This window comes from Carettochelys insculpta, chromosome 9, assembly GCF_033958435.1.
Source record: "Carettochelys insculpta isolate YL-2023 chromosome 9, ASM3395843v1, whole genome shotgun sequence".
Lineage (NCBI taxonomy): Eukaryota > Metazoa > Chordata > Testudines > Carettochelyidae > Carettochelys > Carettochelys insculpta.
This window is the reverse complement of record NC_134145.1, coordinates 62,511,560-62,539,532: the sequence shown is the minus strand read 5'-3', so window position 1 is coordinate 62,539,532 and position 27,973 is coordinate 62,511,560. Positions and strand designations below refer to the sequence as shown.

General features: G+C 47.7%; 1 protein-coding gene across 1 annotated transcript in view; it reads left to right on the top strand.

Moving 5' to 3' along the window:
* The first annotated feature begins 208 nt into the window (after nucleotides 1–208).
* Nucleotides 209–27,973, top strand: part of RXRG (retinoid X receptor gamma) — a 45,813-nt gene continuing 18,048 nt past the window's right edge. The window contains exons 1-2 of the mRNA XM_075002550.1: nucleotides 209–542; nucleotides 19,235–19,494. Coding sequence (XP_074858651.1) covers nucleotides 494–542; nucleotides 19,235–19,494 — 309 coding nt within the window. The 5' untranslated portion in view covers nucleotides 209–493. The remainder of the gene's footprint in view (nucleotides 543–19,234; nucleotides 19,495–27,973) is intronic.

The window sequence follows — 27,973 nt, the reverse complement described above, 5'->3', positions numbered from 1 at the left end:
AGGGACTGGTGACGATAGAGTGCATCACACTTCTATGGGCAAAAAACACTACAGCCTCCTGAGTAACTTCACTCCCCCCGCTCCCCCGAATTTCTGACCTACACCGGTGCTGTCATACATCGATTGGTCTCTTAGCTGGCAGCCTGTGCCACTAGTGGAGTGCACTGTGAATTTGCAGGGAGCTGTAACAGCAGCTGAGTGCAGAAGCCCAGCCCCGAGCTCAATCAGAAAGCAACAGAACAGCAGCATGCCAGATTACAGGCAGCAGCTGCTACTGTCTTGCAGATACGGTGAAGTCTCTTGTCTGGAAGGTCTCGCATAGATACAAGGAGACGGCTGCCCCAGCATTGTCCGAGATCCTGTCGTGTCAGAGTAGCTGCCCCAGACCATGCCGTATATTAAGGATCTTTGAAGCCAAAGAAGAGGCAGCTGTATTTAAAAAAAAAAAAAAAAAAGAGAGAGAGAAAAGAAAGGGATGAACTGAAGATTAAACATGTATGGGAATTATCCTCACTTCATTAAGTTTCCTGCTGGCTTTGGCAGTAAGTATCACACTTGCATTTGCAATCTGGGTTAGATATTGAGACCGTTTACGTTGCTAGAGTACGTGAATGGGAAATAGCAAAGCATTTACCAAGCTTCTAGAGAGCCATAAACTTACAACAGGCTTGAGAGTAAAGCTGTCGTCTTGTTATGAACCCCATCAGCTTCACCCCACCTGAACTGATCTGCCTAGAAATTGTACATGATTGATCGGCACCAACTGAGACTTTTTTGCTAAAGTCTGGCATAGGTTGGACAAGACAGTGGAAAGATGCATGTGCATTTTGGGGTGAGCTGGGGAGGGTGGATATTAATCAAAGAAATAGGATAATATCCCATCCTTATCTTTCCAGTTGGATTTCTTTACCTCTTTGGGAGGATGCAACTCAATTTCTTTGCCGTTTTGGGAGGAAACAAATGATTTTAATACAGCAGTTTTTCCTCAAAAAACCAAAACCAAACCACACAAAAAACCAGAAATCCCCAAGCCCACACAGAACTTTCTCTTTTCTGACCATTGCCCTTCCCCTCTACTTTCCCGTACACCACCAAAAGTGGCAAAGTATGACTTCAAGCAAAGTGAGGCAGGCATCTGCCGTGGATTTGCTTGGGTTACAGTGTGTGATGTGCTGTGATACTGCACCTGCAGGCTTCCCAACTCTTCCAGGGATGATAGTCCTTTTGAATTTGAGGCAGATCTTTTTGTTGCTCCTTAAGCGTGAATGAAGGAGAAGCAGGACAGCTTTCCACTGTGGCCACTCAGTCTAGGTGCCAGCCATAAGTTACCATTCATTTTTGCTTTGCCACTGGTGCAGGCCCTTACGCTGGTGCAAAATGCTGCCCGAGCAGTAGATGAGCTTTGCATTCGTGTGAAGCATCCTATGAGGAGTAGTGGATCAGAACCATAGAGAGTCAAGCATACATCTGCATGAATTTTTTTGGGAGGGGGGGGGGATGTTTTTGGTGGCTTTCACAAAAATCAGTGCAGTAGGCATCTCAAATTGCATGTGGGCTCCAAAATAGCGCACTTTGGAAGATCTCGCTCCGAGTGGCTTGAATGCACTGATCTGTTGTAAGATGTATTCTCAGCCTGGCTGTGGTTTCGTTGAGACATTGGGAATAGGTGTTGGAGTTAAGGGGAGAGGATCTTGGCTAGATGGGATGCAGTTAGGGGCCAGGCATCTCTGGGGTCCCTTCTGCAACGACCAGGAGAGGTTTTTGTTCGGCTCATCCAATATTTATATTTAACATTTCTCTCACTGAAACTTTCCCAGCGCCTGCTTCAAACAATCTGCAATCAAACGACCAAGCGTGGATTGTGCTGTGACATTGACATCCAGTATGCAAATGATTACTGATGCAGGCTAAGTCGCCAGACCTGCACTTAAATGTGCAAACGATTGCAACCCATGCTTTGGAGGCACTTAAGAAATATCTGCATAGCAATGCACAACAGCAAGTTTCTCGGCTACTGCTGTTGTAGGAGCTAGTGGGAAGGTTCAACTAGTTAAAGTAGCAAATCATGTATATACCCTTGTAGCTTATTAAAGCTCTGACAGGGCGTGGTCACACGAGCGGTGAGATGTTCCCCAGTGTGCCGATCGTGCCACTGACACTGGCCTTCCTGCTCTGCAGAGTGGCGGCAACCCCAGCTTTGTGCCTTGGCTGGGGGAGACCGGAGGCTCTGGCTCAGCTGAACAGGGTGGTGGGGAACCCCAGAGAGCAAGGAGGTGGGTGTCAAAAGCATGATCAGTGCACCAGAGGTCATCCCAAGAGGATTTCTGTGATCACGCCCCATTAGAGGAACCACTGAAGTCCATGGCTCCCTCTTGCTCTATGCTGACTGGTGATGGTGTGTTCTTGTTTTCCTGTGCCCTTAACTGGTTGAAAACATTCCCCTTTCAGGCTGAACTGCTCTACGATTGGTTTTGGCAGAAAGGGGAAATTTGTTTGGAGAAAAGTAGAATGAAATCTATTTCTGAGCTATGGCAGAGCGTGGGAAGGGGAGTCCCTCATTTCCCGTGATTAGAAACATCACACCCTAGTTTATGAGCAGAGGGGGAGCCAAATTAATGAATAAAACAAGTGCTGATGTTTAAAACGGGAGGGCCCCACTCCTGAAGTGGGTCCCACCTGGGGGTACATTTCCGCTGCTTTGGGGTGATAGCTGTTGATGAAGATTAGGTGTGAATGAAACTGAGGAAGATTTTGGCCCCCACCCCCAAAGACCAATGCAGCTTTTATTGTAAGGGTGTTTCGCCCCCTGCCAACAGCTCAATGTTTTAGGGAATTGAACTGCAACAGGAAAAAAGTAGCACTAGCCTTGTCTGAACCAGTTTGTCTCATCTGAGTGCCCACTTTGAGAGGCGCCTGTCACTGAGGCATGATAAACTGTGAGGCCAGCTCAGCAGAGGCTGAAAGAGAATAAAAATTCATCTTAATAAAGCTTTAATTTTACTAAATGGGCTTCATGATGCTCCATATCATCGTCAATTGCTTTGTAGTCTCGTGGGTGTCACAACGTGCTTTAGGCACTCTGCACCGCCATGGAGCGAGACCCCGACACAGAGAAATGCTGCTAGGGCTGGGGATTGTCTGAAAAGCTTTGTAAACGGCTGCCCATTCACTTCTGAGGCTACTCAGTGAACCATGCCTGTTGTTTGACTGCACAGCCTTCCTGCCTGGGAGGGGATGGTTGGGTAGGAGCCTACCCAGTTTGTGAATGAAAGACTGTGTCGGACTTTGCGTTGCCAATCCAGCGCACTCAAAAACTCTTGTTTGGGCTCCTCAAAAGCATGATTGTCTTCCAAATAATGATCTGGAAGAAATAATGCATTGTTGAGTCCTTTTTGAGGAACTTTTTGGGTTCATTTGAGCCGTATATGTTCAGTTTTTCTTTGCAACGATAAAGATTAGGAAGGCTGAGACTTGCATGTATTCACCTTGCTCCAGGAGCTGGGGCTTGAAGAAACACACCAAATACTGCAAAGTACAATCAGGTTGTGAGAGCTGGGGATATTGCTTATTGAAACACACGTAGCAAATTCCCCCAAAACTTTGTCTTGGCCTCGGGACCAAGAGAAAGCAAAGCTTTGGGCAGGGGAAAGGCAAAAGCTGCAATTTTAGGATCTGCCAACAATTGCTGCATTCCATGTCTTTCACAATATTCTTTCTCTACAGTTGTTTCACCCAACAGCATTTAGTAGGGAATTATACTGCAGCTGCAGTTGTCTCTAAGTAACGACTGCCTGAGTTGGTCATTATCAAAGAGCCAGCATGGGACTCTAGGTCTCCAGCTGAGCACAGAGGCCGAGTCTGTTAGTGGGCTTATAGCCCAGTGGTTTGCGCATTGACTTTGTAAATACAGGCTTGAGAGTTCAACGCTTCAGATTTGGTCTGGGGCAACTAGGTTTTAAAAAAAGAAAAAATCTGTCAGGCTGGTGCTTGTGCCTTCTAAGAGGACTGGAATTCTCTTGGCTCCGAGATGTGTACGGTATATCTCCATGTCATAACGTGACAAACAGCAAACCCTGGTGGATGCGGGATGCAAACGCTCATGGTTGGAGGGTTGATTATTGTTCATTGAAATTCTATAGGACTTGTGCATAATGGTTAATTCTAAACTTTTTCCTTTAAACCAACCTGGGGGTGGGGCAGTGTCAAATGAGAGGTAACACAATCATGGTCCTCCTTCCCTAACTAATTTGCATGCTGCATTTCCATTGGTCGTAATAAGTTGGCAAGTGGGGGGCAGGTCTTTAAAAGCTCCATCTTGGCTTCCTCTGGAGCATGTGGCCATCAAATGGAGGGTGTGAAAGATGCCCCACACATTCCCACTTATCTGCCCTGCCCTGCTCCTTCTACGGGGCTGCTTCCCCCTTCCTCTTTCCTCCCCGCAGTGCTGCTTTCTGGCAGTAGGGGAGCAAGGAGGCTGCTGTGGGGCTGGGAGAAGAGTAGAGCAGGTGTATAGGAAGCAGTGGGGAGACGAAGTGGGGATCCAGGGCTGTATGTGTTCCTCGGGGGTAGGGGGCCTCTCTCAGGGCACTGGTGTGTCTGTGGAGCGGGGCCTAGGGAGTGCAGTGCCTTAGCTCTGATAGCTTTTTTCATTCAGAGGATTCTTCCTGCAACACTTTCCCCACCCAGCCTGCTGCATGGCTCCGTTCTCCCCCCAACACCCAACCCTCCTCCTCCCCTGACTTCATGCATGTTTTTAGCCTCCACCCACAGCCCATTGCCTTGATATTAACTTCCTCTGCTTCTCCACCCGTCGGAGCTCCAGGAGGAAAAACTAAGAAGGATCAGACTTTGCTTTTAAAAATGGGTTTAAACTGGGACCATGAGCAGGAAAACGTCTTCCTCGGGGCGGCATGAGGTCAGCGTTCCATATACGCGCAGCGCTTGGGCAGCCACCCAGGAAAAATTCAGGTGCTGCTCAGCTGATTAGCCAAGCACCCGCATCCAGCAGCCTGTGTTTTTATTGGTGGTGCACATCCATGCATGTCTGGGTGCACATAACAAAATTTATTCCTCCAATGGCTGGAAAAAATTAGAGAGAACGTTGCACAGGATCTCTCTAAAGCAAAGGTCTGTTGGTTTGGGGGTCCATACATTAACTTGGTTGGATTTCTCGTTGTTCTGAATTTCCTGGATTTCTGTCAAATACTTGTTTGGAGGATAATTCCACTGTCCCAGTAATATTTATTTTTAAAGCCTCAGATGTGCTCTCACCCCCAATATCACCAGCAGTCCCCTCACACTAGCGGGGTGCACATTTTTAAGAGTGGAACAGCTGTAACTCAAGACTGGAGAGCTTTCTAAAGGATGGACCCTAGCTTGGCCGGACATTATGAGCTTGATGCAGGAATCACTAGATGAAATTGCACGGCCTATGTTATGCAGGAGCTCAGACTACAATAATATCAATATCTTGTCCCTGCTGGCCTGAAATCTCCGACAGTTGGGTTTTGCTCGCGCACACAAGTGAATCAATTGATGTCTTCAAAGGCAGAACGCACAGCAAGTGTGAAACATTATGAACTATTTATCATTAGCACTTTAAAGACGAACAAAATGATTTATTTGGTGATGAGCTTTCATGGGACAGACCCACTTCTTCAGGTCAATCGCATTTCCAGTTCAGACTGACATCTGTAAGTACAGAGGGCCAAAAAAATTGCAATAAAAGCTGACAAATCAAGTACATAGGACTGAAGGTTGTAGGTGAGGGGAGGCGGATGTTAAGTGTTTTTTCTGAGATAATTACAAGCATCTCAAGCAAGACACTTAACATCTCCCACCCCTCACCCCCCTCCGTCAGTTCTATGTAATTGATTTATCAGTTTGCATTGAAATTTTTTTGGCCCTCTGTACTTATAGATATCAGTCTGAACTGGAAATGCGATTGATCTGAAGAAGTGGATCTGTCCCGTGGAAGCTCATCACCAAATAAATCATTTTGTTAGTCTTTGAAGTGCTACATGACTGCTGTTTTGTTTTGTTAGAATACAGACTAATGCGGGGACATCTCTGTTACTATTTATCATTAGGTATTTTGTTGTGAACATCTGAGGTTTTAATAATAAACTAGGCCCTTACAAAGCACATGTAATCCAGAGGTCCTTAGCGCACCTTTCCTCCCAGCAGACGTGATTGTTTGGATGTCATACGCTGAGGTTTTTTTTCTGGCTCTGAGTTAATGCATTTAGTTTGCAATTCCCCTTACTGCGTGTAAAAGGGTAATTGCCCAGGGGCTAATCAGCAAGAGAAGGTAATCCTGGTATGTTCAGAGCATGGAATCACAGAGAGCGTATCATGGACGTTGTGTGCTCCTATTGTCCCATCTTGAACTTCTGGGTAACTCTTTGCTGAGCATAGGCAGTGCTGTCCTTTCTGGGGGAAAACCAAACCAAACCAAACTAAATCACAAACCATAGCAACACTATCAAATCAGGACTATTGTTTTTAAACCCTGAACTTTTGATCTTATTTGTAGCTGCTGGTCACCCTGAGAGTCAATAGTGCTTCGTCGTGTACAAATATTTACATTAATACCAAAGATTGAAGTACAATATTGAGAACGTCCCAAGAGCGGCCAGATTTTCAAAGCTAACTTGCCAGAAACCAGCCATGGGGAGAGGTAGCTGCATGCTCAGGCGGACCCTGGGGTTCCCTCTAATTTTTTCCATCCAGGGGCAGAATAAATTTTGTTAAGTGCGCCAAGGCATACACAGATGTGCACTACGATGAAAAAACACATGCTGCCTGCTGTGGGGGCTCTTCCAACCAGCTGGGCAACATCTGATTCATCTCATGGGATAACAGCGTTCTGTTGACTGACCCATTCTCGCTGTGCAGACTGGGAGAATCTGACAAGGCTTTCAGATGTACAGGTTTTTTATTGGTTAAAAGGAGCCATGTGATAAAGAATACAGGAGCTGCATGGGCTGTCTCCTTTGCTACGAAGGCTCGTTGGCGAACGCACGCAGAGATCAGAGCTATTTGGCTCGGCCACAAAGTCCCCTTCATAAACGCTTGTCTAGCCTGGCCTGCAGTCATGCCACCTCAGGCTGAAATCTTGTCAGCTCTCCCGGGTTCAATAGGGTTAGGTCAGGACAGTGTTTAACTAGGAAAACTCCCAGAAAAACCCAAGTGCTGCAAGCAGGGGTACTGTAGCTGATTCAGTAGGTAGTGCTGTGACCCTGGAGGCACACGCCCCAATAAAAAAATCTCCCCTAAAAATCAGTGCTTTAACACAGGATTTCCACAGTGTACGGCTCCTAGACGTCCTCTCTGGCTTTAAAATCTAGCAGCTCCCTCCTTTCGGGTGGTGACTGCTGCCCCCGCCTGGTGCAGTGGTAGCCAAGGGGGCACTCGGTCCTGTTTGACCAGGCAAATTTGTGTTCCAGTGCTTCCTGAAGGGTGCAGATGCTAAAGAATTCCCCTGTCGTGATAAGAATGCTGCTCCACTAGATATCTTGGGTGGATGTCAGGGGGAGCTGTCGTTGAGGTTGATGCCAAACCCCCAGTGACTTCCCACAGGACCCCCTGTGGAATGGGGCAGAGGAGGTGTACAGCACACGAATGCTGAAAACTTGTTCTGCCACACGTCACCCCTGAGAACAGCCTCTTGCCACCCCCTTTAGAGCCGCCCTTCGGGAAGTTGAAGGCTCCTATCAAATCGCCCCTCGTCTTCTCTTCTGCAAACTAAATAAGCCCAGATCTGTCAGCCTCTCCTCATAGGTCATGTGCTCCAGCCCCCTAATGATTTTTGTTGCCCTCTGCTGAACCTGCTCAAGTGCGTCCACATTCTTTCTACACTGGGGGTGGAGGGGGCGCAGAACTGGATGTGATACTCCACATGTGGCCTCACCAGTGCTGAGTGGAGGGGAATAATCACTTCTCTAGATCTGCTGGAAATGCTTCTCCTCATGCACCCCAAGATGCCATTAGCCTTCTTGGCTACCAGGGCACCCTGTTGACTCATCTCCACCCTCTCATCCACTGTGATCCCCAGGTCCTTTTCTGCTGCACTGCTATTTAGCCAGCCGGTCCCCAGCCTGTAACAGTGCTTGGGATTCTTCCGTCCCAAGTGCAGGACTCGTCACTTCTCCTTGTTGAACCTCCTCAGGTTTCTTTTGGCGCAATCCTTCAATTTGTCTAGGTCACTCTGGACCCCCTCCCTACACTCCGGAACCTATTCCATGTAGGTGAGTGCTTGAAAGGGTAGGAAGATTTCTACACTTCCTGTGTCTAACAGGCTTTCTATGACTTGTTTCGGCCTTCCCACAGAGTTCTCCTGTGCACGCCTCCTTGGATTTTTCTTAGTCTTTTCTGATCCTTTCAGAATCTGGCACCTGCTGTAAATATTTGCTAGGTGTTATCTCGGACAAGACATAGTTGGTTTTGGAAATAATCTGAATCATGGATCAGTCTCCACGGAAACTAACCCTCTTTCCAAGATGTACAGTCTCTTAACAGTATCTGCGAATGATTTTTTTAAATTTGTACCCTTTATGCTTCTTTCTTTAATACCCAAAGAAAGTCTGGAAGAGTCCTTAGAAATATCAGGACTGGTAAATCTGGTCATCCCTACGCCTACTGGTGGACTTCTAGGGAGTTTCAGAGGTACATCTTGTGAGCTTGTACGCCTTCGTTGAAGGGAGAGTTGAACTGTTAACACAAACATCCTGTCTGCCAAGAACAAGCAGTCCTGTAGCACCTTAAAGACTAACACCTTTATTTATTTGGTAATGAGCTACCGTGGGTAAGACCCACATGTCTTGAAGAAGTGGATCTTACCCACTGTAAGCTCATTACCCAGCAATAAATTTGTTAGTCTTTAAGGTGATCCCGGACTGCTTTTTTTTGTGAAGCTTCAGACACCCTTCTCAGACTGTCTTCCAAGAGTATATTCACTATTGGAGTTAAATACACTTTAGCCAAAGCAAATTTGACAACAGTCTGATTAAAAATCTCCTTTGTTTCTCCTCTCGGCCATTTGTAGGGTTGTAATTTCCTTAGCTTTCCATTGACTTGTGTGGGACAGAGAAGACCTATTTCACATACACCATCTCTGCACTTCTGTTGGGACCCTCATGCTCCTGAATCCCTGAGAACACACAAAATATGTCATCTTTAGCAGCTTCACTCTTTTGAAGGTGCCTGGGAAACAACCCCACTGTATGTTTGGGGTCCCAAGACTAGAACCTAGATCAGAATTTTCACACCCAGCTGCAGGTTAGGAACTGTACCCACCATCAAGCAGACTTGGGCCTGGGACCTCAGTGCTGGCACTACTACAGTTTGAGCCACAAGCCAGGCTCTCAGCTAAGGCTGCAGCGGAGATTCATTCTCCGTAAGTGGTCTACATGCCGCTACATGGGACAGTGAACCGCACCCACTAGGTGTGTGGGTTACAGAAGCAGGCAGGTGAGCAAACCTCACCAGTTGGGTCTCTTACAGCTCACGTCCCTATGCTTGCATACCTATCTCGTGGCAAATGCCCAGGGTAGAGTGCATTGGCATAAATGGTGCAGCCTCAATCAGTTTCAGTCAGTTTACATGGGTGCACCAGCACTACAGGAGTAGTTTAGCCCAACGAGGCCTGGATTCTCACAGCAGTTCGGCGGAGGGAGAAATTACTAACTTCCTCTTAGCCAGGAGAAAATTTCAGCCTAGGGAGAGTCAAGAGGCCCAGCTAGGAGAAGCCTTACTGGAGAGAGACCCTCTGACAAAACCTGAGATCAAAACTTACTGTCCTCCTTCTGTGTCTCTGTAGCTGGCTGCTAAAGGTGGTACCATAGGTAGGGTGGCCATCCGTCCTGTATTGGGTGGGATGGTCCCATATTTGGGACGCCAAAAAGGCATCCTGATGCTTTCTTAAGGGACTCATTGTCCCATATTTGCTTCCCCCACCCCAGCCTCGGGGAAGCGAGGGGACCATGGGCAGCTGCTGCCTCCTTCCCAGCTCTCCGGGGCTTGGAGGAGCCTCCCCACCCCGCCACCCCATATCTCCCTGTCCTGTATTTGGGACAGAGAGAAATGGTGACCTGAACTGTAGGTCATAATGGCTTTAATCATCATCATCATCATCAAACAACTTTGGGCTCAGCACCTGTTGATGTCTGATGCCTCCTTTGCTATTTCCTTCCATCTTTCCCTGTCCAGTGTTCGGTGGCTTAGTTTCTGCAGACTAGCTCCGCACCAACCCACTATATCATCTCCCCGTTCTCTGTGGGGTCTGCCTCTCCGACGTGAACCGTCCATTATGCCAAACACCATGGTCTTGATTTTTCACTCGTTCATTCTGCAGAGATGCCCGGACAGTGGAACTTCCATTGTATAACCTTCTGCAGTAGGTTCTCTTTCAGCTGCTTCTTCCTATAGAATTCCTCTTTGGTGACCTTCTGCATCCATCCTATTCTAAGAGTCTTTCTATAGCAACTCCTCTTGAATGCCAATATCCTGCTCTTTGAATATCTCGTTATCACCCATGTCTCACATCCATACAACATGCCTCTGAATACACACATTTTCAAGACACTCAGCTTTCTTTCTAAGCTAATCGCTTTGCTTTCTTTAATGGCTTTAAGCTGGACTGTTATTAAAATGTTTAAAGTATGCATTTATTGGCTTCCCCGTCAAGTATTTTTCTGTCAGGAGGGCAGATTTTAGCCCTAGTTAATCTCTTCCTTAGCCCCCTGTTTGCTGTAGCAATGGGTTGCATTTAATCTACTCATGCATTTCAAAACCAGCTGTTGCTGTCTGAAGCAGAAAAGTGTGCTGTGATTGCTGAGACTGGTTAAAACCTGTAAAGCACTCACTCCACTTGTCCCTTGAACTACAGGATTTAATTTCATTTTGGTTTTTTTTTTAGAACGTGCAATCGGTGACATAAAAATAAACAAACCCAGTCTTGGAACTGATGGAGCTGCACTTATAAAGGGCTAGATACTTCAGTGCTTGCTAACCACTTCTGGAGTTATCCACACTCAGGCGGCATGCTGCAGATGTCAGCTGACCTCTGCAGGTGGTGGAAAGAAATTTTTACTTCTGTGTGCACTGTTTCACCCTTGGCTAGGGGGCTGGCCTTCTTTCAGCTAGTACCGGCCACTGCAAGAGACAGGACACCAGGGTACCTGTGATCTCTTCCAGCACTGGCATATGGATTGCCTTCCTGCAGAGTATTCAGACACTAAAGAAGTAATGGCATCATATTGCTCTTGTAATTTGTGTCCAGCCATCCCTGAGCTCATCAATGCTGCAGAAGAATAAGGGCTCAGTTTACCTCTTTCTGATGCTGGTGTGAGTCAGAAATCACCTCATTGGAGTCAGTGGAGTTACACCAGCAGGAAACCAATGTGAGTTGGGTGACGTCAGACCTTAGATGTTTTGTACATGGCTGCAAAACTAATCTGGGGTCCAGTAAATATGAAAATAGAGTCACATTTTCTTGTAGCAGGGTGAGAGCTGGGGCAGGTGGAGCTGAGCTCTTTCCCAACACTGAAAGTGCAGTGCAGCTTGGATTCTTGTTTTGCTCGGCAAATGGCTCACCCTTCCCCTTCACGCTGATCCACTGCAGTTGGCTGAATTTCGCTTGTCAAGTTTCATTACCTGACGGACAGACTCTGGGACCGCGTTAGTCTGCTTTAAATGTCATGTGTACCAAAGTTACCAGGAAAGGCTGAGATTTCAGTCCCTCTGGGCTGCTGCTGGTACAGAGGATTTTTTTTTCTCCCAACTTCATATCCCTTCACCTCCATAGTAATATCATCATCTGTCCATCAAGGCTTCTCCTAGCTGGGCCACTTGACTCTCCCTACACTGACTTTTTCTCCTTGCTAAGTGAAAGATGATAATTCTCCCTCTGCCCAACTGTAGTGAGAAGCCAGGCCTTATTGGTTAGTTTTCTATTGGGAAAAAGCAGTGATGTGGAGACTGAGCACTTTATTAGGGTAATTTGTTTATTTACATGACATCCATGTGTCCTGGAACAGGCATGGTCACAAACAGCATACAGACCTTCCCCTCACTCAGGATTCTGCCCCAAGCCCCAGTGTCCTGTTCCCTGCAAAGAAATCTGCACCAAGCATTGACTCTAGCAAGCTAGGTTAGGAGGTTAATGACAAAGTCTTTTGCTCCTTGCAACAGCTCCCCCAAAGCAACCCCATCAGCAAACCAACTGCAGTGTTTTGGCACAGAACATACATAGGTTGCCTGCTAACCGAATGTGTAACCCTATGTATTACAGTGCCATCTAGTGATGGTCACCTTCACAATGCTATGCACTCCACATTTGCACAGGAAGATGGTTGGGCTGGGATGCTGCTGACTTGTGTTCCCATTCCTGGTTCTGTCACCCACTTAGGGAACAAATAGGGCAGTTGCCCTAGGGCCTAGGCATTCAACAGGGCCTGGGCTCCAGTAGCTGCCGGTGCTGCCCCAGTACTGCTGTGGTGGCAATCAGAGCCCTGGCTCCTTGGAATTGCTGCTGGATCATCGCTCAGCCTGGCTCTGAGGCCTTGGGATGAGGGTATGCAATACTCTGGGTGGTGCTGAGGGCTGAATGCCCCAGCCCTGCCCTTTCCACCCAAGGTCCCACCCCTTCTGGGGGCACTGAGCCCCCCACACCTTGCTCTGGGGTCCACAGTGGCTGTCAGCCCTGCTGCTGGGAACTTTTGCTTCACCCGGTTTCCTCACTGGCAGTGCTTTGCCTGATACAGCCAAACCGTCTGCACTGTAGTTGTAGCCCTTTCAGTCTCAGGATATGGGGGAGACAAGATGCTGGAGGGAATATCTTTGATTGGACCAACTTCTGCTCATGAAAGTGACAAGATCTCAGAGTTTAATGCACTGGCCCTCAAAAGCCTGTTTCATCTTGTCAAACTCTGACACAAACCGTCTGCCTTCTCTGAGCTTGTTCTCTGTCTAACTGCAGGGTCAGACTTCCGCAAGTGCAACTCTGGCCATTGGAGAATTGGCAGGTCTCATACTTTTGTTCATAGTTGCTTTGAAGAGCTTTGCAGTAAAAATCCACATTGGATTTTCTTCCCCACGCTGCTGCCTCACCCCACCAGACCTCTCTCTCTTGTCTCGCTTTTCAGTCTGTGTGCAGTTACCTCTCCATGGATCAGTGGTTTTCAACCAGTGCAGCGTGAGAACTGTCCCAGTGCGCCGTGAGAACTGTCCCAGTGCGCCGTGAGAACTGTCCCAGTGCGCCGTGAAATTTTATCAGTTTCCCTTCACTGTGGCTCTTTGCAGAGCCAACATGGGGGGCAAATGGACAACCCTGCACGGGCTGGGGCTCAAGCGGAAAGGTTGCCTCTTTCCCAGCTGGCATGGGGTTTGTCAATCCCACTCTCCCCATGGTGGCTCTTTATAAAGCCATTGTGAGGGGAAATGGCAACCCTGCAGGACCCCATTCACGCTGGGAGACAGCTGAAATGCTGCTTCCCAGCCTGATTTAGCTGGCAGGGAGCCCACCCCACTCCCTGCTGTGGCCTGCTGGAGCTGGGGCAAGGTTTAAATGCTGCATCCTGGCTCCAACGGGCTGGCAGGATGGAGAGCCGCTCTCTGTGGCTGCTCGTTTACTCAACATCCCTAGCGTGGTGTTGAGCAGATTTTTGAAAAAGTGTCTGTGGTTGCTGTCGAAGACGGTGTATATTCTGTGGTGGATTTGAAACATTAATGCATTTGATCCTTGTTTAGCTGGATGTATTCACTGCAACGCTGCAAACCTCTCTGGTACGATTGTAACTGCGGTCAGTGTCAGTAAATGTGACGTTGATGAGCAATGGATTCAGCTGAAGAAAGTGGGCGTGACGTGGAATTGTCTGTCTCTTTGAAGTGTGCCGTGTTACTGAACAGGTTGGGAACCACAGCCGTGGACGAGAGAGGCTTCGACGTAACCACCACAGGCTTTTCTTTTTGCAGCACCAGCCGCCAGCCCTCTCTTAGCTGGCCCCACCTAAACTGTAGCTGCTTTACTGACATCATAAGATGCCCATGTGTGTCTGCTCCGGCAATCAATTATTTCACTGGGTCAAGGTAGCGTCTTGCTGGGTTTCTGATTGAAACACTGCTGCTCGCCAAAGGAACGGTGACAGAACTCGTGGGATGCAGCCACGGTGTGAATGTAAAATCAACATCCCTGACGTCTTGTCTAGTACTACAACGTTCCCCTGGCCGCCTCCTCTTAGCGATTGCTGCTCTTTCTGCGGGATTGGGCCTGATCGCCACAACACGACCAGTCACGCGACCGACATATATATCCTCTGCCTCTCTGAAGATGCAAATGGCTGCACCAACTTGATCTCTTTCTCTAGGTCTCTGGAGCATGTCACCACCTACCTGTGTGTTTGCACGTGTGGAGATGCACAGAGAAGTTTACAGGCATGCGGTACTGCCAACCCCAAAGTCGTGAGATTTTTAAAACCACTTGTTTTTTTTAATTTGCCTTCTGGATTTTGACTCTTTAGGATTCGCGTTTTCAAGCTTTTCTCTGCTGTCAGGAGGGCTAGAAGATTACTTTACTTTTCAAAGCAATGTACGCTGAGATTCCCACCTATTAAGGGGACTCCATGAGGTTGGAATTTGAAAAACAACCTACACACATTAACTTTGTTAGTCTTTCATGAAAGCTGAGATCCCTCCCAGGCTCACAAAACTTTGGGAGACTTAAAAAAAAAATCGAACTCTTGATGAATTCACGAGAAGTGGCAACACTGCCTGCAAAACATCCCATGACCACAGATGCTTGGTGAGGTCTGTGCTGCTATTATGCTCTTCAACAGATGAGTGTTACACACAGGGCCTGCTGGAAATGGTGCACAAAGTACGTGTGTGTGTGTGTGTGTGTGTGTGTGTGTTTGTAGGTGTGTGCTGTGCCCGTTTGTCAGTTTGCACCATTTCTGTAAAGCCAGGGGGGCGACAGCTTCCCTGGGCCCATGGGAAAGGTGGGGGCAGGGCCTCAGTCAGAAGGGGTGGGGTCAGTCAGCCCTCAGTGCCTAGTTCTCTGACCACCATCACTGCCTCAGTAGCAGTGGTGGCAACCCCATGAGCCCCAGGACACTTTGAATTGTAGGGCCCTGGAGCAGTTACTCCCCTCCATCCCATTGCTTTCCCCTGCATGAGCAGCCTGCTTAACACCAGTGCGTGTCATCCGCAATAACTGAACCAAGGCAGCTCAGTCTGTGGTTGGTCCACTTTCTTTCTGAAACCTTTCTTTGGCGGACTGAACAGTGAGGAGCGTGCAGGTGAGTACACGCTGCCCTTGGGGGGTAGAGATGGGCCAAATGGCTTTTGTTTTAATTTTGCAGGTTTTTAAAGACCCTTTCCATTTCACTGGATTGAAAAGTGAAACTAAAAACCCATAGGAAACCAGTAACTGAAACACTTCTAACTTTGCTGGTGTTTTCTGAAAAATCTGTTCTTTAGGGAAATGCAAAAATTTCCGTAACAGTTTGGATAAAAATTGTTACAGAAAATTTTAGGGGAGACCAAAATATGTAAACGTTAATAACTTGTTAGTCTTTAAGGTGCTACAGGACTGCCTGGGGAAGCAGATTGTGTGTTTGCAGTATAGGAAATGAAATAATTTATCCTCTCCCTGTCCTCACTGCTAGCACATCCTGTGGCTCGCTCAAGTAATAAATAGCTCATTTGCGGTGCTCAAACTCAGGGAGGGAGAGGGAGGAGAGAGGATGAGACACACTCAGGGGGCGGGGCAGAGAGGCTGCAGAGCCCTGCAGCCCCACAGCCAGTGAGGGAGCTGGGGGAAGCAGCCTCATTGTCGGGGGGCTTGGTGCCCTCCCAGGGTCTGCGCTCCTCGCCCTCGGCCTCATGGCAGCAGGAGGGCTGGTGTTGACCTTCCAGGACTGGCAGATTCCCTGGTTTGAGACATGCCAGGTCCAGAGGGTGCTGGCCCAGAGAGGTACAACCTGCAGTGGGCATAACACTTGCATGTTTTTATGTCTGTATTGTAAGCCAATAGTTTTTAAGCGGTAAAACTTGGGACATACCAATACCAGAGAAATCAGAGTCCCAAAAGGACCATAGTGCTCTGGAAAGCTTGAGAAGTGCTGCACTAGCTCACGACTATTGGTTTCTATTGACTTTACAAATGAGGCAGCTTTTCTTCTTTTAACATTGCTGCAAAGTTGTTTATGTGACAGTGGTTGTTATTTTACCTGAAGTTACAATCAAATCTGATTCAGAAGGAAGATGCACAATAAAGACAGGAAAAGGTCAGCTTCCTGACTAACATTAAAGAAATTTGTCAGAGTCAAGGAGGGCTGGGTTCTGCCTTTATCAGCCCGTTTCAGATTTAATTCTGCACAGGGTGCACGGAAAAGGTCTTTGTCAATTCCTGCTTTTGCTTTTTGGATCAATTCTCCCAGAGGGAGAGGAAAGGAGACAGCGACAATGCCGACAACAGAAGCCTTCAGGGCAAAGAGCCGTGGCCTTGATGATTAGGTAGAGTAAAAGGCCTAAAAAGCACAATTTCTGCATTCTCATCCGAGCTGTGCTACCAACATCCAATGTGTCCTTAAGGGAGTCGCTTCACTGTTTTTTTTCCCCCAGTCTCCTCATCTCCTCACAGGGGTGTACAGTGATTCTTCAGCTGGAATAGTAAGGGAACTTTCCTGGTTCCTACTGGTATCCAAGTAAGAATGTTTTCCTCTCGGGAGAAAGGCCCTTGATTATTATCAAACTCATTCCTTCTGTCCTCTGATCCATCAGCTGCTTCCAAACATTGCAAGCTTTCTAACACTATTCAGCTCCAAGAGACCCATTGATTGTTTTCTGTGTTCAGTTGGGTTTAGAGGAAGGTGACGGACTTATCTGAGTTTCAAATGGTGAAAAATGAAGGGCTGTTTCAGACTCTCTGTGACTCTTGGTACCACAAGTTTTGTGATGTCAGATCTTACCCAAAATCCATTGCACTGATTTAGCTTCCCATGTCAACCAAACAGCTTCCACTAGTGCCACATTCATTCAACAGCGGATTGATATCTTATTTGCAACCTAAGGTGAATTTCCAATTGCAGCTCTTTCGGCGCACATTATCTTGTCTTCCAGCGCAACAGACTAAACAAAAGTTTTAATAATTGTCCAGAATAACTCTTGAAACTGGAGTATTTTGATACCAAACCAAATGGGCAAAAGACCCAGTCGGGATCATGGGAGGTAAGCTATATAGTATTATTTGCACCTGTCAGAACTGGAATTCTCTTGTTCGGCAACATCCATCGTCTGGAAGGGCCATGGAAGTTACTGGAGCAGAGATTCCCATCTGGGAGGTTGCAAAGAAAAGGGCCGGTGGCTGGGACCCCTGCCTAGAGGGAGTCCAGTGACATGGGGGCTGGTGGCCCAGTGCAGGGGAGGCCAAGGGCTCGTATCCCTGGTGCCAGCTCCCCAGCCAGGGCTTGTGCCTATAGCTCAGATGGGGCTGGTGCTGGTAGGCTGGCTCCTGGGCCAGGGCTGCAGCCATCCTACAAAGGGCCAGTGGGGCCGGGGACCAGCTGTGGGTAATGAGGCTGTTAGGGCTGGAGGTAGGGGTTGGGTGAGGCTGGGGACCTCCTGTTGTCTGGCAAATTCCCTCGTTCAGGAGGGATCCAGTCCCCAGGGTGCTGGAGGAGGAAAGTGCAACCTATAGATCTAAGGCAGGAGGAGAGTTTTCAGGGATCTGATATGGACCTACAGGGGTTTTTGATTAGAAAGATTCATGATCTGCTCTGGCTTGGGGTGGTGAGGTCAACTGCAAGATGAAATGGGTGAGTGGTGCTGGTGGCCAGATGAGGACCAGACAAAACACACCAATGGTCACCACCCCTTCCAGCTCATGCCAAAGCCCCTCAGCCTCACTGCACGTGGACAAGCGCCGAGCTGGAAAGCAGGCTGGCTCACCTGTATGTCGGCAGCAGTAACATGGGCATTAGCATTATAGAAAAGCGTTTAGGCTCTGCAAGAGACTTATGAATTGCTGCCTTCCTTAATCTCATTTAGAATGTCTGTGCCCCAGGCTGTAAGGTAAGATTGATGGGTTTTGCTCTGTAGCTAGAAGAGTTTGCTAAGAAATGAGAAACTCCCACTGTTTTGAGAGGAAACATTACTCAGTGTTAAATACTGGTTTGCCGCAAGGGAGATTGTCTGCTTCCCAGCAAAGAAGGGCTGTACGCATCAGACAAGTCATTGTGCAGAAGTGGGTGAATGGTTTTGTTCATAGCTCCCCACACATACACACACACGAGACGTAGAGACCTGCACATGCCCGTATCCCATCAGCTTGAGCTCTGAGGAAGTGGGTAACAAATGCAAGAAAAATTGTTGCCTTTATGCTGTTTGGACTCCAGGGATCAACCAGTCCTAAGTATAAGCAAAGATCCCTGCATGTCTTGGACTTTTTGGGAGACAGCAAAATGTCTAAGTATAAGCCGGGGCTCCCCCTTTGTTCAACTGGGGTTAACCTTAAAGAACATGGGGAGCTTGCACATTATAGCAACTTCTGTCACTGTTTGAAACCTAAGACTGTAACTCATTTGTGCGTAGATATTCCTGTCTTATTTTCCGCACTAGAAATTTGCCTTGGCGCAGCTGCACTGTCTCTGGTGAAGATGCTGTAAGCTCCTGGGAGCGAGTTCTCCCACTGGCTTAATTACTCCCCCTCTGTGAGAGGCAGCAGCTACATTGATGGCAAATGCCCTCCCACTGGCGGAGGACTCTCCAGGCTGCTATAGCTGTGTGGCTCAGGGGGTTCGATTATTCACATCCCTGAGGGATGTCATTATACCGAAGTAATTGTGTAGTGGTGACCAGGGCTCAGTTAATAAGTCTTTACTATAGGATTGGCTGTGAGTGTTATCTTTGGCTTGAGATCTGACCTGGGGTAGGTTCTTTGGGACTGGGAGTATCCTAAACATCATTGTGATTTTTGGTATAAGGGGCGTGTAGGACAAAGGGACATCCACCTGGATGACCAGATAGGACAGAGTGCCCAAGGGGACTGTCTGTTTCTCCATTATGACCACTGTCATAGCACTTGTGAAACTGATATACAGAACTCACAGCCAAGGTGGAGCTTGTAGCTTGGTACGCACCCTGGTGCACCAGAGCGTGACTGATCTGGAGAAGACATTAATTGGTTTTCTCTTCCCTCTCCCTTCTGCTAAGTCTGTCCCCCCTGTGCTTCCAGATTCTCCCGTTCACACCAGCTCTCTGTCGGTGAGCTCCTCCTCAAACTTTTCTCCAGGCAGTTCCGTGGATGGCCATCCTAGCTACATCGAGGCTCCGCTGAGTGCTTCGAGGACTCTTTCTTCTCCAGTGCACACGATAGGGGCACCTGGCAATGCGCTTGGCTCGCCCTACAGAGTCATCACTTCCTCCATTGGATCTCAGTCCCTTCCCCTGTCTCCGGCTCCTGCCATGAATTTCATTGGGCACCCCAGCCCTCAGGTGGGTACCGCTGACCCTGTCCTTTGCCTGTGGCTCATATACATGCCTGGGGTGAATGGCTGAGTTGAACACTTAGTTTTCAGCAGTGTGTGTTTAGCCTTTTGCAAAGATCTGGCCTAGAGACCCCTCGGATTGTCCCTGAGCAACCCCCCATTAACACACGCAGGGAGAACAGACCCTCTTCTAGTTAACGTCCAGCTGGGTTTATAACTGATTTTTCCAGCCTCCAGGTGGTAGTTTCAAAAAATGAATAAAAATTCGGGTCAGGTCGAATCAGACCTGCCTTGGTTTGGAATGGTTTGAGAATCGGGGAGGTCTCTCGCAGGTATGTTCCAGCAGCGGGATGCGCCTCTGGGTTGTCTGCACCCCCTGCCGAGAGCATCTCAGGCTGACAAGGGAGAGGGGGCGAGGAGCAGCACCTCCTCCTGAGCTGCCCCAAACTGTTTGTGTCTAGCCGGGGGTTAATATTCACCAGCATGGACCGGCCAAGAAGGAGCAATCCCAGAGAACCAGAGGGGGAGAGAGACTTCTGGCTGAGGGGAAGAAGCATTAGATTTACCTGCATTCTCCCAGGCAATAGCTGCGAGGAGGCGTTTTGTGTACAGCAGCATGGCTGGGCTCAAGTAGCCTTGCACTGCAATATAGGCGTAAGTTGAGCTTCCCCCCACCGCCCCGGCTCTGGTTCCGTGGACTTCAGAGGAGCTAAGCACGTGTTCAAGCCCTTCTCTGGATCGAGGCCTGCGAGGGGTGGGAGCGAGGCCCCAGCTTGGGCACAGCTTACACGTTTTATTAGCCTGGCTTTGGATCAGCCATGTCCCTCACAAGCGGGGAGCTCTGCACGCTGCCCCAAGGGAGCCCCAATAACATTGCGTTCATCTCCACGGCGCCATGTGCCCCGGAGAGACACGGGGAGGTGGGGGCATCTGCACTCAGACCAGGCGGAAAGCAGCCAACCGTGCTGAAGATGATGGGCCTCAGCCTGCGAGCACGACCCCAGTGCCATGCGGGTGTTACGGCCGTGCGCTAGAGCAGTCCTCGTCCCCTGCTCCCAGACAGCCAAGTGTTGCATGCAGTGCCTGAAACTGCTCCTGGCACTGGGCAGGGTGCCCTCTAATTTTGTTATGTGCGCCAAGGCACCTGGGGGATGTGCACCACCAATAGAAACACAGGCTGCCAGCTGTGGATGCTGTGCTAATCAGCTGGGTGGCACTTGAATTTCTCCTGGGTGACAGCCCAAGTGCTTAGGTTATGGGGAACAGTGGCGCTGGGGCATGGCTGTTTGCCTAGCTTCCTTACGACACTCCTGTCTCAGGCCGATGGAGAATCTAGCACAACGCAGCCCGCTAGCCCGCTGGGGAAGGAATTTTCTGGGCCCTTGGAGTTTTCCGTGCACCCACCATTTTCACAGCCACGTCACTGCCACACCAAACAGCCCAGGATTCATCACGGGCATGGTGGAGTCCTCTGAAACAACAGCTGGTGTCCTTCAGCAATACACTTCCTTATCCCTGACTCCGTCCTGTCCCGGCTCGCTCTCTGCAGCCCTGTGCCTGGGTCCAGACTTTAGTTATGCAGCTGCACCCTGTGCTGTCTCTCCAGCCAGGCAAAGGACATATGGAGAAATTGTTAGTGGAGAAATGGGGAAGCAGGACTCTTGGGTTAGTGTCCTGGTTGGGCCAATGTGTGACTTCACGCGAATGTGTCCAAACCAAGGTTCATAAATGCTACCTTCTTTCCACTGTATTCTTGGGTGAATAACAATACCTAGCTCCTTCTCTCTATTTTTCATCTGTAGGTCTCAAAGCACTTGGTGAAGGAAGCCAGTATCACTGTCCCACTTTACAGATGGGGAAACTGAGGCAAACACATGAAAGAGGTTAACCAGTAGCAGAGCCAAGAGTTAAACCAGATCTAAATCTCAGTGTCTTAGCCATAAGAGACCACACTAGAATCACCTGGAAAAAGGGGGAGGGCTGTTGTGTCTTTCCTCCCCCTTACTGGGACCACCGCTAGAATAGTGTGTGTGCGGAGCAACTGGAAATAAGGGTATGCAAAATAATGTAGTTGTTGCAAGAGGCTGAGACTGAGGAAGCTGTATCTGTGTAGGCCAGAAGAGAGAGAGTGCTCTGGGGCAGGAGAGAATAATGGTGTATAAATAGCTTCCAGGTAACACAAGCAGAAGAAGAGAATTGTCCTCAGACTGTAACTGGATAAAGGCTAATGGCTGGAAATGGAAAGGGAAGCATAGGTGGCCTATTAGGTAGATGTCTGTAAGTGTGAGAGAAAGCAGGGGGTAGAAAGGACTGCCGGGGAGGTGGTACACAGAACAGGACTGGCAGCAAAGCAAGGACAAGTCACATTCCATGGTTATGTAGTTGCCTCTGACATGCGCTAGTTGGAAGCTTTCATGTCAAATCTCCACTTTCCCTCTCGAAAAACAGCCATTTCCAAACTGCGGACTTTGCTGAACAGCATTTACAGCAAAACTAAAATGTGAAAAAGGTGAACCCTGTTCCGTCCCCCTTCCCTCCTGCGGAGTGCAGCGACATGAGTGAAGTCGTCTGCTCCTTTTGCGGATTCCTGGCTTTCGCAAAACATCCTCAGTCTACAAACAGCTGCAGAATGGCAACAGGAGTAATGTGGGGAAATGAGCCAGGATATTTATTCATTCTGTCACACGCAGTGGGTGGGGAGGCAAGTGACAAGGGGAAGGGAATATTAGGAATTTAGGCCACATTAAAATTTTAAAAATCAGAAAAAATGAAATTGTGGCAAAGGACTGGGGTGTGACATTTCTGCATTCACCTTTTAAAGAAAACCCTAGCTCTTCCGGAATAAATTGCCTGGGGAGTTAGTGGAATCTCCATTCCTGGAGATATTCAAGAGTAGGTTGCACAGACTCCTATCAGGGATGGTCAAGATGGTGCTTGGTTCTGCTGTGAGAGGCAGGGGACTGGACTCGATGGCCTCTCGAGGTCCCTTCCAGTTCTCATGTTCTGTGATTCTAGGATTCTCCCAATAATCGCTTCCGTGTGTTAAAATATAAACATCTGGGGCCAGATCCTTGACCCTACTGAGCCCACTGTGGTAGCCGCACTGGCTGAAAACTGCCAAAGATTTTCTTACACCTTTGGGAAGAATGAAAGCCCTGACAGCTTGAAGTTATTGAAAGTCCCATGATACCTTTCAGAAGGGTTGTGGCATCCAGGGATGCTTCCAGACATACTCTGCAGTAGCAGGGAGAATCTTTCCCACTAGGTTTGCTGGCATGAGGAGGGACGGGCACCAGAGAACAGCAAGTGGTGGGGCTGTGGGAAGGGGCAGAGCTGGCAGGAACCTGGAGGAAAGCAAGACGGGGTGTGGGTGAAGGTGGACTCTTGCTGTGAGTGGAAACCTGTGTGAAGGAATGGGCGCACTGTGAATGTGGAAGCCCATGTGACAATTGCTCCACCCTTGGGTGTGTTAGCCCCAGTGCCCTGGCTAATTTCATCTTGCCTTCCTCCATTTCTTCTGCAGCTTCAGACAGAAGAGTCTTCTGCACTCCTGGGCCGAAATACTTGTGTAGCCTGGTGTTCTTAACCAACTGTCAGCCTGCACCCCAGAGATGGCTGCATTTCAGTGGTGGCTGAATGATTATGTTTGCAAGTCGGCGATGTCAGGGTGAAAGGGACTGTTGTTACTTGGCTGTGGCATAGCTACTGACCAAGTTTATTGCGCACACACACACAACAGCGGGACATTTGAGTCCTTTCCGTCAGAGCCCAGGATAAATCCGCGAGCAGCAGCGCTGATCAGGGCGGCAGACCTAAGCTGTCAGGTTGAGTTAGCGGCTCCGAGGATCTCTCTTCACATGCGTCCCCTCTAATCGAGTGAGACAGCTGGACTTTGGGGATTCAGCAGGCAGGCTGCTAATGGATTTGGGTTCAAGTGATTGCACCGAATATCACACATCATTGCACTGAACAAGTAGGAACCAGCTTCCAAAGACTCTGCTGGCTAACACCTTCCCTCGCCCTTGCTGTGATCTAAGAGAAGGGGAAATTGTGATCCCCCAATCTCCACCTAACTTTTAAAACCATTTAGAATTTTTCTCTGTCCAGTGCCATGGTGAGAGGAAGCAGCCCAGGGAGGCAGGGCTGCTGGAATTTCTCTTCTTCTTTCCACTTTTTTAACCAGGTTAGGGCACAGCACACTTGAGATTATTACCTTCCTTCCATTCACAGGGTGAGTCCTCTTTCAGGGAGAACATCTCTTGGGAACCAGGGCCGTTAAAAGAATTCAGCCAACTTTTTTCCCATTCTTTTTCTCCGTTCCTGAAAAGCAGCAATGTCAGATTGCCAAATCCAGGTCAGGGCCTCAGGTGATGTGGAATGAATGGAAAGGTATCCTCGGTCTGTCGTTGCTTGAAGCATTGGTTGAGGAGATGTTCAAGTTTGGAAGCCTATTTCCACCATCACAAACAGGACTGAATTTCAGTTCACATTTATGGTGGGGGCAGGACACGTCCGCTGTGCAGTGTATGGATGCGGTTCAAAACTGACCGTGTTTTCTTTCATAGGTGTCAGAAGCCCATTTTTTCAGTGAAAAATGAGTTTTCCGCAACACAGAAATTTTCTGTAGAAATGCTCCATTTTCACCCTCTTTTTAGTTGCAGAACTAAAACCTTGGAAAACTTTTGGCTTTCAAAAATGGGACAGATTTTTTTCTTTTCAATGGAAAGCTGGACATTTTTGACAAAACTCGGGGGAAAAAGTTAATTTTCTTTGAATTTTTTCATGGAAAATAAGTGAGGTTTGTTTCAAGAGATTTTTGAAAACTGGTAGAAGAGCACCCCAGAATTACCAACACCTGAATTACGAATGGACCAGTCAATCACGCACTTCATTTACAATGGGAAGTATTCAATCAGGCAGGAGCAGAAACAAACAAAAACAACTCCCTCCTGCCAAAAAAACCCCTCAAAAAACCAAAAAGCAACTGCAGTGCAGAACTGTGTTAGCAGGAGCTACTAAGAAAAAAAAAAAAAAGGAAAGTTTAAAAAAAAAAGATTTGACAAGGTAAAGAAACTGTTTTTGTGCTTTTTCATTTAAATTAAGATGCTTAAAAGCAGCGTTTTTCTTCTGCATAGTAAACTTTCAAAGCTGTATTAAGTCAATGTTTGTTGCAAACTTTTGAAACAACCACCACCTTGCTTTTTTTCCAGAGGTACAAACATTTGAGAGTTATGAAAAATCTCCATCCTGAGGTGTTCGTAACCTTGGTTCATCTGTGAAACTAAAGTGAAGATTGAAAGCTTTAAAAAGTTTGTTTGGGGTAAAATATTCATTTTTTTAAAATCCTTTTTTGTAAAATATTTTTTGCCACAAAAAATTCCCCCATTGCCGTTTTTTTTCCTTAAAAATTTTATTTTTGATGCAAAAAATGAAGACCAACTGTCGGCTGATGGAAGGGCTATTATGTGGCTCTGTGCCCAGATCCTTTACTGTCCCCAACAAGAATTGTTCCTTCTGGGCCACAGCTTCATAGACTCTGGCACAGCTTCCTGCTCTTGTTCCTGTTGTCATTTTCCAGTGAGGGCCATTGAATTACCTCTGCCAGATGCAGTTTTAGTGTTGAGCATCAGGGGACTGGAAGCTTCCTCTGGCACAATTTCCAGCAACTCACTTGGCATCCATTATTTTTGTCATTATGGATCCATAGCTTGTGGCCAGACCTTCTTTATAAGTTCTATTTCCTCTTTTGGTAACTTTGAATGGGAGGAAGCAATTTATCTGATAAATATGCGTGGTTAACCTAGATTAGCAGTAGATATTTTTTCTGGAGGATGGGAAAAGTTCCATGTGGTTCTGACTGGAAAATCTTGCTTAGGGTTGTGGTAGATTCTCCGTCATGTGACATCTGGATTTGGAGGTCTTCCTAAGATGGTAACTCCAACTCGAGCAGAAGTTATGGGTTTGGTGGAGGTAGCACTGGGTGAAATTTCCTGGCCTGTGTTATATGGGAGGTCAGACTAAGAACATAGAAAGGACCACCCAGGGTCAGACCCAAGGTCCATCTAGACCCGGAGCCTGTCTTCCAACTGTGGTTAATACCAGGTGCCTCAGAGGGAATGAAAAGAACAGGTAATCATCTAGTGATCCCTCCCGTTGCTCCTTGCCTGGAGAGGTGCAGGTGTCTCTTCTGGCCTTAAGTTTAAGGAATCCCAAACCCCTGTTGATTTTGGCTTATGACAGTGGTGGTTTCGTGACTCTTCAGCCTCATATTGCTGAGCCCTGGGATAGCTAGAGGAAGCCAAGCCTCGCATGCTTATGCTGAGCAACACAGGCAGGAGGGACTGTTCATGGAAATGGCATTTGGTTGATAAATCGCCACCATTATGCAGCGGAACTGCACCAGCCCCTGAGTGCTTAACGTTCGGGTGGTCTGATGGGTGAAACGCTTTGTCGCGAAGCAGCTGGCTTTAACGCTGCAAGGGGCAAACGCTTAGCCTGGTGCGTAAATGGCAAGATGCTCTTGGAGTCCAGCTATGGAATGGTGCTGATGCTGCTGCTCTTTGTGTACTGGCAGAAGGAATTCCCTTGCCTCAGCTGTGTCGGATGATAACTGACGTCTTCGTGTGCACCTGTAGCTTGCCGACGCACGGCTCTGTGCCTGTGGAAGCTTGTCATTTTCCTTCTCAGATCCTGCCTTGATTGTGCCCTCTGAGCTGCACAAAGGGAAGCTCTCAGCTCTCTGGATGCAGCAGCAGAGAGCAGGCTGTCTGGTCTGCACCCCCTGGAAAGCCCTGAAGGGATGCGAGCGACACCCACGTTTCCGAACAGGTCCTGCGGACGTTGCCAGAGGAGGGGTTGGTGTTTGGAGAGTGCCCGTCTGCTGTTCACTTGTGCTCAGGTCACGGGGCTCTGAATCTTGACCCATTTTACACGGATGACCTGCCAGTCTGGGGAGGTGCCTTCCATAAGCCCATTATGGCTGCTGAAGCAATGCCATAGCCACCGATTCCGGCACCGTGCATGGTGACAGAATACAGGGACATCACAAGTGGCAGGACACATCTTAACTCACGGACTTATCATGTGCCCAGCCACTGAAGAATGCAAACTGGCTGTCCTGCACCTGTGTTCTCTGTGTGGGTTATGACTCCGCAGGCCAGAACAGGTTTTCCCTTCTGCTGGTGTTTTAAAGTGAGCTCAGCCAAAAAAAGAGGAGGATTCAGCCAAAACAAGACCTAGATCCACCCATGTAAACTCAACTGTGGGTTTGTGTCTCTCACTCCCTTGCTAACACCACCCTCTGTTCTTTTTTCCACTCACTGTGATTTGCTCTTTTTGTCCAAATTGGAAGCTCAAAGCATTTTCTAAAGAAATCTACTTTAGCAGCTCTAGAAAAGCACCCTTATAGTAAAAGACCTCACGGGAGCTGGAGGAAAAATGACGGCCATAGAAAGCAGAGCTGGGCGCAACCAGAAATCAAACCCGCTCATCCAAACACTGTAGGTGTATTTGAATTTGGGGATATGTTTTCAAAATCAGCTCTACAATTGGCCAAATCAAAACCACAGCTCCAAAGACTCTGGCGTTCTCCATTGCCTATATGCCATTTCTGACTACCTCTGTTCCAAGACTGGTGTGTATATAGACCGATAAAGCAAGTTATGATTAGGCTATGCCTGAACTCCACTTGTCAATTTCTCCTCCACTGAAAGTTGACCTGCAAGTGTCCAGGAGCACCACTACTCAGCAGATGGGGCAATAATGACAAAAATCAAGCCCTTTATCATTAACTTCTCAAAGGGACATGGGAAGCTGGGTGTGTGAAAAGGTATGTGGTTTTTCTTCTAAGTCTTCAAGACACAAGCTAGACGAGGTCAAAAACTGAAGAACTAATGCTATGAAAAAATTCCAAGTATTTTTTTCGCATTCAAAAGGGAACCATGTTACAACTGAAAAAAAATTCATGATAATTTTTATCAAGTCTTATTTATTTTTTTGGAAAAGGAAATGGTATTGAAATGGTTCACAAAATTTGTTGGTGAATGAAAAAGTTGTTTTTTGTTTGTGTTTCATTTTTGGTAATTATAAAATGGCCATAAAAATTGCTGGCTGGAATGTGTTTGACAAAATTTCTTTTGCTCAAAATGCATTCTTATGTTGAAGCTGAAAAAAATTCCCGAGGAGGTATTTATTTCTGCTAAGTTTTCCTCTGCAAGTTTACAGCTCTGTGGTGATTCTGGTGATTTCTAAGTAGAAAGATTCTCTCTCTCTGTAGCACTGCCTGTTTGATCCAGGATGTAAAACTATGCTCTGAATCAGGAAGAACAGTGACACAGTGACAGTACCTGAGTCTACCATAGTCCCATGCCCCCAGCCATAAATTTCTCAAAATAGAATTGTTGTCCGCGCACCAGCCCTTGTCAAAAATCAGGAAGCTTTTTTTCTTGAGAAATTACAATAATACAGGCAATTTCTCACAAATTTAA